The sequence below is a fragment of the Scyliorhinus canicula genome, chromosome 3, assembly GCF_902713615.1.
Source record: "Scyliorhinus canicula chromosome 3, sScyCan1.1, whole genome shotgun sequence".
Classification (NCBI taxonomy): domain Eukaryota; kingdom Metazoa; phylum Chordata; class Chondrichthyes; order Carcharhiniformes; family Scyliorhinidae; genus Scyliorhinus; species Scyliorhinus canicula.
This window is the reverse complement of record NC_052148.1, coordinates 74,466,339-74,480,195: the sequence shown is the minus strand read 5'-3', so window position 1 is coordinate 74,480,195 and position 13,857 is coordinate 74,466,339. Positions and strand designations below refer to the sequence as shown.

The following is a 13,857-nucleotide window of genomic DNA, read 5'->3' as shown; positions in this document are numbered from 1 at the left end:
GTGAGACAGGATGGCTACTCTGCCAAAAAATGTTTATAAAATTCAACCGGAAAAACATCCAGCCCCGGTACCTTCCCTGACTGTATCAACCCAATATCTACTACAGCTCCAATCGCACCTCCAATCCTTGTCCCTTCCCTCTTTCCACCTTCAGGAACCCCAACCAGTCTAAGAAATTTCCCACCTCCAGGTGCGCCTCCCCCCCCCCCCCCCCCCCATCTCTCCAGGGCTCTATCAATACAGCCCCTGATAGTAGGCCTCAAATGCCTCATTAATTTTCTCCAGGTTCATCACCAACCCTCTTCCATCATCACTCACCTGCACAATCTCCTGTGTAATTCTACATGGCATCCACCCTCTGCCCTCAAAATGTTTAAGTGCGCGAACACCCAGGACCGGTTAACTGGACAGTTCAGCCCCCGCATGTTCCACGTTACTATCCTCACCCGGGGTTTTTGAACCCCTCCCTCATTCCCACCGAGCTCAGAGCTCACCCGACCACTACGCTGCCCTTTAGTAAATGGATACCCCCTGCAACCTCTCCTAAACCCACCAAAATCATCTGCGTCACCAGCACACTCCCCTCTGCCATCCTCCTCCCCCTGCCCTGCCCCCAAATATCTGCCCCCACTCCCTCCCCCCTTCCCCCACTACCTAACCACTCCCCCTGCCCCCACCTACCCTGGCTACCCACCTCCATGCAGCCTCACAATTCGTAGATTCTGCCGCCTGAACCAATTTTCCTGGTCATCCACCGGTGCCCTCTGCACCTGACAGGCCTCTCCCAGCATTGCCATCTCTGCCTCCAAAGACACAATCCGGTTACTGTGGTCCAATACGGCCCTTTCCACCTCTCAGATCGTTGCACATTGCGACTCCAAGCGCTTCTCCACCGGCTCCAAAGTCCCGCAAAGAGAGGTTACTGCTCCCTCATTCGCCCTGGACCAAACCTCATGCATCTCTTTCTGATGATGCAGAAGCTCCCCTTTGATAAAATCCAGCAACTGATCCACAGGCAGTGTGGTAGGCGATCACAACATACCCAACTCCACCATTCTTTCAGTTCCTGTGCCACGCAAATCATCCACTTCCTGAGCCAAGGCTCTCCTCAACTTTTGCTGGCTGTTGTAGCCCACCTACATTCCACTTTGGAGGAGAAACCAACTCCCTCCACTTATTCTGCACTTTTTACATGCAAAGTGCCCATTAACCGGGCAGAAAGGGCCAAAGCTGAAGCCTCCAAGCCGGAGCTACCTTGCGTGAAGCTGATCAGCTCGTGGCCACCATTGGGTCAGGCTAGTTGAAATGTTGGGAACACCATCTCACTCTTCGAATAACATTGTGATTTCTTTTTGCCCACAGTTCCTGAAGAAGATTCTGGTAAATCAAGTGAACTCAACCAATCAGGTAGAGTAATTTTAGTCAATCTAACACAGAAATAGTCATCGTTAAACTGTGCTTTGCTTAGATTTTTCTGGGATTTATTTTATGTGTGAATATAACCTGTAAGAAAAGTGCATTGCAATTTTATCTCATTGTGAACATTCCTTTTATACTGCCAATCATCACTGTTGAAATAACTCATCGCAACATTGTCTTTAAGTTGGGGACTGACAAGTTGTTTTTTTTTGTTCTGCTCTGATCCACATATCACATCAAATTTGTTACCTTCAAGATGAACTGAGGGCAAACGTTTTGATTTACCAACGGGCTTCCAAACCAGTTTCAGCCAATTAAAATTCCAATGTCAATTTGCGAGCCTTTTGTTCACCGAAAAACATATTAAGAAAAATAATGCTTGAATGAATATTAACAGGCAGCATGAATTTATTCAACGGCCCAGGGTTCCAGTGGGATTTGTGAGAATTAATAAAGTTCTAGGTCGGAAAGGGTTCAAAATGAATTAGAGAGTGAGTGCATTTTAGAAATAGGGAATTATGAGGCTTCACAAGGTGTATATGATTGCAGGATATGTGCTGTATTTGAATAATAAAATGATCAGCTCAATGCTTTCACTTTTGGCATGTAATTAATATATGGGGCTGGACTCTCTGGTCGCCAACGCCGAAATCGCATTCAGCGATCAGCCGGAGAATCAGATTTGCCAGACCAAATCGGGGGCAGCGCGCTTTCGCAATGCTCCGCCTCCTCCAAAGCGGCGTACTCTGGGAAAGGTCTCTTGCTGTCGGGAACTCAGTGTGGCGGCTGCAGACTCAGTCCAGCACCACCACAGTCGGGGGAGGGCCGATCCGCGAGAAGGGGGGGGACTTTATTAGGGGTTGGGAGCACTGTGGGAGGGTCGTCCGGGGCGCGCGACGCGGCCAAAGGGAGGCGCACTATTTCGCAGGCTGGGTCCGTGAGCGGCCTGTGCCATGCAGCACGACGCGGTCGCTGCAGGTCGCCGCCGTGCGCCTCTGCGGCCACAGACCCGGCAATTCTCCGGGTCGTATCGGCAGCTAGAGCCGGGTGCTCTACACTGCCGCCCTGCTAGCCCCCACCAAACCAGGGAATCGGTGGCTGTTTTCCGCCATTTTTCCTGGCGTAAAACACCACCGTTCCCACGCTGGCTTGGGGACTTAGCCTCAAAATCAGAGAATCTAACCCAGGGTTTATTTGCATAAAATGTTAGAATTGTAAAAAAACAAATACTTTATTATGTTATTTTTCACCTCTAGGGTGAATACGCCAGCTCACATAGACGTAAATTCTTTAAGGTGGGAATGGAATGAGGGCAGTATGACCCACATTAATGCATTATGGCAAGAATGCTTCCAAATTGCAAACCTGTCCCAGTTTATCTGCCCCACCTCTTTACATGGAGCTTCGTCTCTGAGTTTATTGAGTATTACAGATGTGCAGACAAATGTAAAAATGTTATACCTTCGGTCAAAAAAGGATAAATCCAGAAACTACAGGGTGAATCCGATTCCAACAACACTCAAGAAGCTTGACACCATACCGGACAAAGCACCCCATTGGCACCCCATCCACAAACATTCACTCCCTCTCACCACCGACACACAGTAGCTGCACACAATGCACTGCAGGAGCTCACCAAGGCACACTGGACACCACAATGCAAACTCACCACCTAGTAGGGCAAGGGCAGCAAACACCTGAGAACACCATCACCCACCTAACTTCAGCACAAATATTTTGTGAATCAATAGGTAAGGGGAGTACAACAACAAAGTTACCATGGCTGAAGGGATTCAGGTGGCAAGCGGGTGGAACACCACTATATGGAAGTTCCCCTCCAAGTCACACACCATCCTGACTGGGAACTATGGGAGTAATTTTCCAGGGCCACTAGCCCCAGGCAGGAATCGCGATGGCCCACTGCATTGCTAAAACAGGATTCTAGCCGGACATCAAACCCATTGTGAATCCCCTTGCCCACTCCGCCGGCCCCGATCAGATTCTCACCCAGAGCTGGCAAGAGCATGCTAATTCCCTTTCACATCCACGTGACTGTGATTATCAGGCAGGAAGCCCAATTCACCGGCTTCCTGAGGTGCTCCAGCACCTCCAGCCAGGAGTCATGTGGGCGTGAATTAGTGCTGGTCCTGACAAGTGGGTACCTGGCACCATGGATTCTGAGGAGGGGGGGCAAGGGTGTGGGTACCTTCCCTACACGTGCCTCCAGGCCAGACTGTGGAAAAGGCACTTCAAAGTTTTCCAAAATATTAAAGGGGAGACTTTCACCTTCTTCTGACTGATTATTGTTATTGACATGCTGGAGAGACATCAAAGTATTCCAACACATCAGAGGATAAACTTTAAGCTACAACTTAACATGCTGAAAGACAGTTTAATAATTTCCAAAGCTACAGAGGGGAAACCTGCAACACAACTCCCATTCCAGGAAAAGCCCCTGACCTGAGCACCTCCAGCCCAGCCCTATCCACCCCCCCAAACCCCACCTCCCCTGAAGTACCCCCCCCTCCCCCCGCCCTTGGCACCCTGAAGGAAGTGTAAAGAAGGTGCTCACCCCCTTGCACCCCCCTCGGAGTCCAAGGTATCAGGTTGGCACTGCCAAGGGGCAGGGCATGATGGGGAAGACTGGAGGGATGCACAGGAGGGACCCTGAAAGGGGGATTGAAGAGGGCCCCATAACGGAGTGTCGCTCACTTGGCAGGAGGACTTTGCCAGCAATTCAGGGGAGCTGCAAGATTATTTAAAAAGCGGCACCTCGATCTCTGAAGATCACTTGTATAAGTCCTGCCCCTCTCAAGGCCAGCAGAAAACCCAACCCTCTCAAAAAACGTTTCTGAGTGACTTTGAATTATATGTGAACAGCGCTCCCAGTGCCTGCAGGAAACATTCCCGATTCCCCACCGGCAATTTTGGGAGAATCACTAATTATATTCCCGTCTCTTCACTGTCACTAGGTCAAAATCCTGCAATTTTTTCCCTAACGGCACTGTGGGGGTACCTACACCTCAGCGACTACACTAGTTCAAGAGGGAAGCTCACCACCACCTTCTCAAGGACAATTAGGGATGGGCAATAAATGCTGGCCTGGGCACTGATGCCCACATTCCATGAATGAATTTAAAAAATAATTCTCGGCACCACAGTTTAGAAAGGATGGGAAGGGTTTAGCAAGGGTGAAGAATTACTGATGAGAATGGTTCCAGGGATAAAGGACTTTAGTTACATGGACAGGTTGGAGAAACTTTGGTTGTTCTCCTCAGAAGGGGTTGAGAGTAGATGAAATGAAAAAATGAAAATTGCTTATTGTCACGAGTAGGCTTCAATGAAGTTACTATGAAAAGCCCCTAGTCGCCACATTCCGGCGCCTGTCCGGGGAGGCTGGTACGGGAATCAAACCGTGCTGCTGGCCTGCTTGGTCTGCTTTAAAAGCCAGCGATTTAGCTGAGTGAGCTAAACAAGATCTGATAGAGATGTGTATAAGCATCAGGGTTAAGGACAGAATGGATGGAGAAAGGTGCTTTCTTTGATGGAAAGGTCAAGAACCAGAGCGTCTTGATATCAGGTGATTGGCATGTGAACCAATAGTGCCATACGAATCATAGAATCATAGAATTCCTATAGTGCTGAAGGAGGCTGTTCGGCCCATCGAGTCTGCACCGACCCTTAGAATGGGCATTCTACCCATGTTCACTCCCCCGTCCACCCCGACTATCCCCATACCCCATAACCTAATATGGAAAACCATTTGTAGTAATCCACGGGAGGCAGGAGTTCCGTCACCACACCAATATTTATTTACAATAACGATATTACAGGAGCAGCTACAAACAGTGCTGCTAGCAGTCCAGTCAACTTAAGACTGCTCACAAAGCCTACACAGGTGATTATATGGGCCCCCTCAATGAGCTATCATTGGGGGAGCTCATACTCCAATTGGCCAACCAATAAAGCCAATTGGAGTTCATTACACCATTTTTACAGTGAGTGGTTGGGACCTTGAATTCACTACCTGAGAGCGCAATGGAGGCAGATTTAATTGTGCTTTCAACAGAAAATTGGATAAGCACCTGAAGAGAAAATATTTGCCGGGCAGTGGGGAAACGAATGGAAACTGGAACTAGCCTTCGCAGAGAGCTAGCACAGGCACAGTGGGCTTAATGGCCTTCACATGTTGTTCTAATTCTATGATCCTATGAAGCAGCATATATTTTTAAGCTCCTTTATCATATACCTCAGAATCATACCAACAGCTATCTCACAACTAAAGCTATCTTCTTTTTCAAATGTTGGCTATTGTTACATCGGGATATAGTGCAGCCATTTGTATACTGCAGTTGGCTAAATGACCAGCTAATCTTTTTATGGAGTTGATTAAGGGAGGAATTTTAAAGCAGGGTTCTGGGAGAACGCTCTACTCTTGCTTGAACGTGTCTTATGTAGATCACTGAACCACAGTAGCAATAAACTTGAACCATAGCTGTTCTGAGTAAGAGATTAAAATTCTACCAGCCGAACCAAAAACAGATTTTGACAATTGGCCTTCCAATCTTAAAACTTACCATAATAGGGAGTCTAATAGAATTTTAATTAACTCTTTCAAAATATACGTCCAGCACGGGGGTGGCAGTCATTTGTTTGCAGAAGTATTTATATGTCTTTGGAGTCGAGTGCTTACTCAAAAATGCTCAGGTACAAGGTGGAAGGGTTGGGGAAAGAGCAGGAAAGATCCATCCTTTTTTACATAAATTATATAGCTTGTTTGCCATAGTTGAAACAAATGGGATATCATATAAGTTAATAGTGGCAGTAAAACATACTTTGGACTTTGCCTCAAGATCAAACAAGAGGATGAATATTTTATGATGTTAAAGCTGCTAATGTTTGCTGACGGCATTTTTCTCTGGTTTGGGCTGAGACCTATACAATAAGTTATAATTAATTAACCACAGAGAAATAGGTTGATTGGCTGAGCAAGATTTTCCATACAGGTGGTGCTGGGACTGGCCACGTAGTCACCTGCTGGGTCTCCACCCCTGGGATATTGGCCAATCTCGAATCTTTCCACCCCTATTTAGTTTGGCATATTAAACTAGTGTGACGTTCATGGCATCCAGCGCAGCTAACATCCTCTCATTTGGGCTGTTACTTTACGAATCTGATTCGCCAGATTGTAAGTCTGCGAACTGTATTATTGCATTGGAGAGGAACTGCATGGTTGTGCGGTGGTTAGCACTGCTGCTGACAGCGCTGCCCAGCGCGGAGCGCCCTCTGCAATGGCTGTGGCAAGAAGGGACATTTCACTGCAGTGTGCCAGGTCTGCTCAGTCGCCGCTATTGTCCCGGCACCCTCCACGTGTGGCCAGTGGGTGCCGCCATCTTCCTCTCCTCGGACCACGTGCGGCCCGTGGTCACTGCCATCTTGCCCCTTTCAGAACCAATGGGCGCCGCCATCTTGCCTGCTCCAGGACAGGTGTGGCCCGTGGGCACCGCCATCTTACCCGCCTCAGGACTCCTGCATGTCGGGCCACTCATCGCCTGCAACCGCCGACAACCAGTCGCGTCTCGCCTCAGTCACAATTGACCAGTCTCGACCACACAAACTCGCGACCGCTTCAACAAAGGTGAAGGTCGACAAGCACGAGATCTCCTGCCTGCTGGACTCCGGGAGCACTGAGAGCTTCATTCACCCCGATACAAGAAGGCGCTGCTCCCTCGCGGTACACCCCGCTAACCAGAGAATCTCCCTGACTCTGTGGCGACCCAGGAGTACTGCATCGCCACCCTCACGTCCAGGGCATGGAGTTCAGCGGCATCCGCCTCTACATCCTCCCCAACCTCTGCGCTTCCTTGCTACTCGGCCTGGACTTCCAGTGTAACCTCCAGAGCCTAACCCTGAAATTTGGCGGACCCCTGCCACCCCTTACCATTTGCGTCCTCACGACCCTTAAGGTCGACCCGCCTTCCCTTTTTGCAAACCTAACCACGGATTGCAAACACGTCGCCACCAGGAGCAGATGGTTCAGCACCCAGGACAGGACCTTCATCAGGTCTGAAGTCCAGCGACCTGCTGCGGGTAGGTATTGTCGAGGCCAGCAACAGCCCCAGGAGAGCCCAAGTGGTAGTGGTCAAAACTGGGGAGAAAAACAGGTTGTTGACTACAGTCAGACCATCAATCGGTACACACAGCTCGACGCGTACCCCCTCCCGCGCATATCTCATATGGTCGATCAGATTGCACAGTGGACCTGAAATTTGCCAACCACCAGCTCCCCATCTGTAAGGCGGACCACCCATACACTGCGTTCGAAGCAGACGACCGCCTTTACCACTTTCTTAGGGTTCCTTTCGGCGCCACCAATGGGCTCTCGGTCTTCCAACGGGAGATGGACCGAATGGTTGAACGGTACGGACTGCGGGCCATTTCCCGTACGTGGACAATGTCACCAACTGCAGCCACGACCAGCAGGACCATGACGCCAACCGTTCCAAATTTCTCCACACCGCCACTCTCCACAACCTCATGTATAACAAGAAGTGCGTGTTCAGCACAAACCGCTTAGCCATCCTTGGCTATGTGGTCCAGAACGGAGTTCTGGTGCCCGACCCCAATCACATGCGCACCTCATGGAACTCCCCCTCCCCCACTGCCCCAAGGCCCTCAAACGATGTCTGGGGTTCTTTTCGTATTACGCCCAGTGGGTCCCAAACTATGTGTTCAAGGCCCGCCCACTCATTCAAGCCACCATTTTTTCCCTGACGGCCGAGGGTCACCAGGCATCCAACCGTATCAAGGCCGACATCGCGAAGGCCGCGATGCATGCAGTCGACGAGATGCTCCCCTTCCAGGTCGAGAGCGATGCATCAGACGCCGCTCTGGCCGCCACCCTCAACCAGGCAGGCAGGCCCATGGCATTCTTTTCCCGCATCCTCCATGCCTCCGAAATTCGGCACTCTTCCGTCGAAAAGGAGGCCAAAGCCATAGTAGAAGCTGTGCGGCATTGGAGGCATTACCTGGCCAGCAGGAGATTCACTCTCCTCACTGACCAACGGTTGGCAGCCTTCATGTTCAATAATACACAGTGGGGCAAGATCAAAAATCATAAAATCTTGAGGTGGAGGATCGAGCTCTCCACCTACAATTACGAGATTTTGTATCGCCCCGGTAAACTCAACGAGCCCCCGATGCCCTATCCCGAGGTACATGTGCCAGCGCACAAGTGGACCGATTCCAGACCCTGCACGACAATCTCCATCACCCAGGGGTCACCCGTTTTTACTATTTCATCAAGGCCCGTAATCTGCCCTACTATATCGAGGAAGTCAGGGCGATCACCATAGACTGCCAGGTCTGCGCGAGTGTAAACCACACTTCTACCGGCCAGACCGTGCGCGACTGGTGAAGGCCTCCCGCCCCTTTGAATGCCTCAGCGTGGACTTCAAAGGGCCCCTCCCCTCCACCAACCGAAACACGTACTTCCTCAATGTGGTCGATGAATATTCCCGATTCCCCTTCCCCGTCCCATGCCCCGACATGACGTCTGCCACCGTCATCAAAGCCCTCAACACCATCTTCGCTCTGTTCGGCATCCCCACCTACGTCCACAGCGACCGGGGATCCTCATTTATGAGCGATGAGCTGTGCCAGTTCCTGCTCAACAGGGGCATTGCCTCGAGCAGGACGACATGTCGGGGCATGGGACGGGGAAGGGGAATCGGGAATATTCATCGACCACATTGAGGAAGTACGTGTTTCACACCCCACCTCTGCCCTGGTGCCACCCTCTCTTCCACCGGCGCACCCCACCGCAGCCCCCGCTCCGGGACAATCCGCCCTCCCCTTGCTCCCACCCGGGGATGAAGAGGATTTCGACATGCACCCAGAGTCTCTGTGATTTTTAAAAGCAATTTGTATGTAAGTAGTGCTCCACCACCCCCACTGGACACATTTGTAACAAGGGGTGAATGTGGTAGTCGCCACTGATGTATTATACTGTATATAGGTGCTTTACGGTAAGGCCCCTGTACTACAGGTACGGGGGTAGATCCCTGCCTGCTGGCTCCGCCCAGTAGGCAGAGTATAAATGTGCGCTCCCTGTACAGCAGCCATTTTGTCAGCTGCTGTAGGAGGCCACTCAGCTCAGTGTAATGAAGCCTCGATTACATCCTACTCTCGTCTTGTCGTAATTGATAGTGCATCACAAGTGTTTTACTGTAGCCTGGAGGCCTGCCAGTCACATGACTCCTCAGCAGGTAACCAAGGCCAGCCACTGGCCTTTTGCTCTCTCACTGAAAGGCAGACAATCCTGTTGGAATGCTGTCAGCAAGTCATTTCAATTAAAGACAGGAATGATGCTTCAGGGTCATTGGTCGATGGGGTAGGTTTTGCTGTGCTCTTTGGGATTCAGACTGGATTCGAAAATCTAACCCATTCGGTCATCTGCACAAGAGTTGCTATTGCTGGGTGCTACATTCAAGCTGCTGATTAGTTTTCAAAGCTTCTGCCCTCCCCAATGCAACAATACAGTTTAGCAATCTGGTGAATCAGGTACATAAATAATAGCCCAAGTGAGAGAGTTTTAGTTTGAAGCATATTAGGGAATGTGAAGTGCAATATTAATTGTAGCTGAATTGCATTTTCCACAATTGTCCTACTAGGAAAAAGGATGGTTGAAAATAATTTTGGGATCAACTTCCCCTGGGTTCTTCCACTGGACTTTAGCGATGGTCCACACGGGGTTTAGCAGATTGAATAATGGGACCCGGATGTGGCAGGTCCTGTCCCTAGCTCACTTCTTAGGAAGGCATCGACACAAAGGGGTGGAGCTGATGTCAGGTCTCTCAACTGCGATTTCTCACTTTCTCAGTTTGTAAGGGACCTGGAGTAGCACTGGAGGCTGGACCAGATGAAGCTTACTGGTCTCAAAGAGGTGCAAGGGGTTCATTGTGAGTCGGGTCGAGGAAGGGGAGAGCAACCAGGACCCGTGAGGATTAGGAGTTTAGGTACCTTTTTTTTCTTTAACCCTTATGGATATTACACAGCCACTAGCAGGGCCAGCACCAGAACACACAGGAAGGTGCAACACTGGCATAACTGCCCACACATTTTCAGGACTTATGCCCTTCTGAAATATGTTCAGTTATGTATCCAAGCCATCTCTTATAAGATTTAATGAGATAAAGTGACCATGCCACTGATAGAATTTAAAACTCCATCATTCTTGACTAATTTTCTCCCTCACTAACCCACTGAGGACAGGTTCTGCATCACAAACAGATCAGCAAAATGATCAGTCAGATCAGGTTAGAATTGAAGCTGGAACCACTTTGTCGACACAATTTAGTATAACTTGCAAGTAATGTCCAAAATACATCTAGCAAGAAAACAGTATCCATGATGCACGTGGATCTTCAGAGAATGCGACTGTTTTAAATGCAATCCTCGGCTACTTTAAGTAGGATACATCTCTGTTAGAGCAATGTGGGAATAATGTTTTTGGTAAGCTGAAGAAAGCAGTATTTCTATTGGTATCAATTAAGTAATGAGATTATGGGGCTGGATTCTCCCCTACCCTGCGGGGCGGGGGGTCCCGGCAGGATGGAGTGACGTGACCCACTCCGGCATCGGGCTGCCCCAAAGGTGCGGAGTTAGGGGCCAAGCCCTAACCTTGAGGGGTTAGGCCCGCGCTGGAGTGGTTGGCGCCCCGCCAGCCGGCGGGAAAGGCCTTTGGCGCCACGCCAGCCGGGGCCGAAGGGACTTCGCCAGCCGGCGGACATCCGCGCATGCGCCGGAGCATCAGCGGCTGTTGACGTCATCCCCGCACATGCGCAGGGGAGGGGGTCACTTCCGCGTCGGCCATCGTGAAGGCAATGGCCAACGCGGAAGGTAAAGAGAGCCCCCACGGCACAAGCCAGCCCGCCGATTGGTGGGCCCCGATCGCGGGCCAGGCCACAGTGGGGGCACCCCCCCCAGGGCCAGATCGCCCCAGGCCCCCCCCCCCCCCCAGGACCCCAGAGCCCGCCCGCTCCGCCAGTCCCACCGGTAAGGGAGGTGTTTTGATTCACGCCGGCGGGACCGGCATCACAGCAGCGGGACTTCGGCCCATTGCGGGCCGGAAAATCGCCGGGGGGGGGGGGTCCCGCCGACGCCGAATCTCTGGTGCCGGAGACTTCGGGAGACAGCGGGGGCGGGATTCACACCGCCCCCCCACGCCGATTCTCCAACCCGGCGGGGGGTCGGAGAATCCAGCCCATGAAATTTTGTTTGATGGTTTTTTGCATTCTTGATGTCAGCTTTATTGGTTTATTATAATTTCAGTAAATAGTTTTATTGAGTTAGCTGTTATCGTGCTAGGTGCAGCTTTACAATCCTTTCAAACTGGAACTTTGAGAGTCAGACATGCTATCATTTCTGATTGGTCACTAGACATCAGGTCATGAGATGTGATTGGATTTCAATGACCTAGTAATGCATTGAGATGAACAATATGAGACTGACAGACTGTGATCCTGAAATACTTCTTAATTACAGTTAAAAGATTTCTTGGAGGTGAATGTAACCATTCACCTCCCTCAGTTCAGGTAAAGTGGTTTAAAAAAGACAAAGACCCCCCCCCCCACACACCCCTCGCCCCCTCCCGCAATAGGATTTATAAAGTTTTTAACCTCCAGTTTTGTCTTCATTTTTCTCCCCTTTTCCCTGTCCTGCATTTGTTAATTCTTACTGAAGTATGGGGATGACTCCCGCTTGGGTCTAGCTAGTGAACCATAGATGCTCCAAACGCCAGTTTAGCTCAGTAGGCTAGACAGCTAGTGTGTGATGCAGAGCGAGGCCAGTAGCACCGGTTCAATTCCTGACTGGCTGAGGTTATTCACAAAGGCCCCGCTTTCTCAACCTTGCCCCTTGCCTTGAGGTGTGGTGATCCTCAGGTCTCCCCCTCAAAGGGGAAAGCAGCCGATGGTCATCTGGGACTGTGGCGACTTTACGTTATCTTCAGTATGAATACACTGCATACACAAAGAGTTTGAAACGAGTGCTACACTGACTGTAATTTTCTGTAGTCAATTCATGAAGAGAACTGTGCACAGTTTCGATACAGGTTTTCATATGCACTGGAAGCACATCCATGATGGGAGCAGTACATTGCCTGTCAGTAAGAATTAACAAATAGGTTGATTGTGAAACAGATAGAGAAATTAACTCCTAACTCCATGGAATCAGCTGTCCTTACCTTGAATAACATTTGTCAGGAAATATCAACAAAATCCACTCCTCTTTTCCAGATCGGCTTCACATTGTGGCTGACCTTTGTGATGGCTTACCCTAGTCCCTAATCTACCACTCCGACAAAGTACATACTGAATGATATAAAAATTGAGTGGTTTTTAAAAAAATTAATTCATGAGTCTGGTGATATGCATCACTGTATATACACAAGGGGTTAATGTAAATACACTACAACTAAATAGCCACTAGAGGGAGCATCAGAGATGTCATGACATGCAGACATACAGCCAATGGGTCATTAGAACAGGATACAATCAATGAGTAATCAGGACACCCAGTTGTGAAGGGGGCACTTCACAACCCATATAAAAGGACAGGGCGAACATGCTCTGCCTCTTTCCACAGACAGACATCTAGAGAGTACATCAGGGTTGATCAACAGCATCACACCCAGCATGTGGCTTAGATCAGCAGGCTTAGACAGATTGACTGTTACTACAGCTAGATTAGCAGAGAGTTGAACTAATTTAAGAACTGTGTTAATAGTTCAATAAACAAGTTGAACTCATTTCATAGTCTGGAACTTCATGTCGAAGCATACATCAAGGAAGCAGCTTATGCTACACGAAGCAGCATAATGAGATGTGGGTATCACTGGCCTAGCCAGCATTTATTGCCCTAATTGCCTTTGTGAAGGTGGTGGTGAGCCGCCTTCTCGAACTGCTGCAGTCCATGTAATATAGGTACACCCGTAATGCTGTTAGGGTGGGAGCTCCAGGACTCACAGAATTGGCTCTTCTGTATGGAGCCTTAGAGACCTGAAGTGGTTCTTGAATTGATTCATCAGAGAGACCAGTTTCCATCTGCCTGACAGGAGTGAAACAAAGCCCATATTTGAAACACCTCCACCTGAAAGAATTGTAGAGGGTATTAAGAAAGTGTGTTGATTGTTACTCTCTGCAAAACAGCAACACCGGTGCCAATTCCACGTGTGTCAATGCCCCTAGTGGTACTTGCCACAGGTCCTGAGATGCTGGTTTGGATTCAATCCGAATCAGGTTAAACATAGAAAAATAAAAAGCAGGAGCATGAGTAGGCCATTTGGCCCCTCGAGCCTGCTCCACCATTCAATATGATCATGACTGATCCTCTATCACAACACCATATACCTGCATCCTCCCCATATGTGTTGACACC

The 13,857-nt window shown here is 49.6% G+C and overlaps 1 protein-coding gene across 2 annotated transcripts in view; it reads left to right on the top strand.

Moving 5' to 3' along the window:
• The window catches only part of ca9 (carbonic anhydrase IX), a 191,918-nt gene that overhangs the window by 156,720 nt on the left and 21,341 nt on the right, over nucleotides 1–13,857 (top strand). For both annotated transcript variants that reach the window (XR_005459945.1, XM_038790747.1), the window contains exon 9: nucleotides 1,363–1,407. Coding sequence is in view for 1 of the 2 variants with exons in the window: in XM_038790747.1 (XP_038646675.1) it covers nucleotides 1,363–1,407 (45 nt within the window). In the remaining variant the exon portion in view is untranslated. The remainder of the gene's footprint in view (nucleotides 1–1,362; nucleotides 1,408–13,857) is intronic.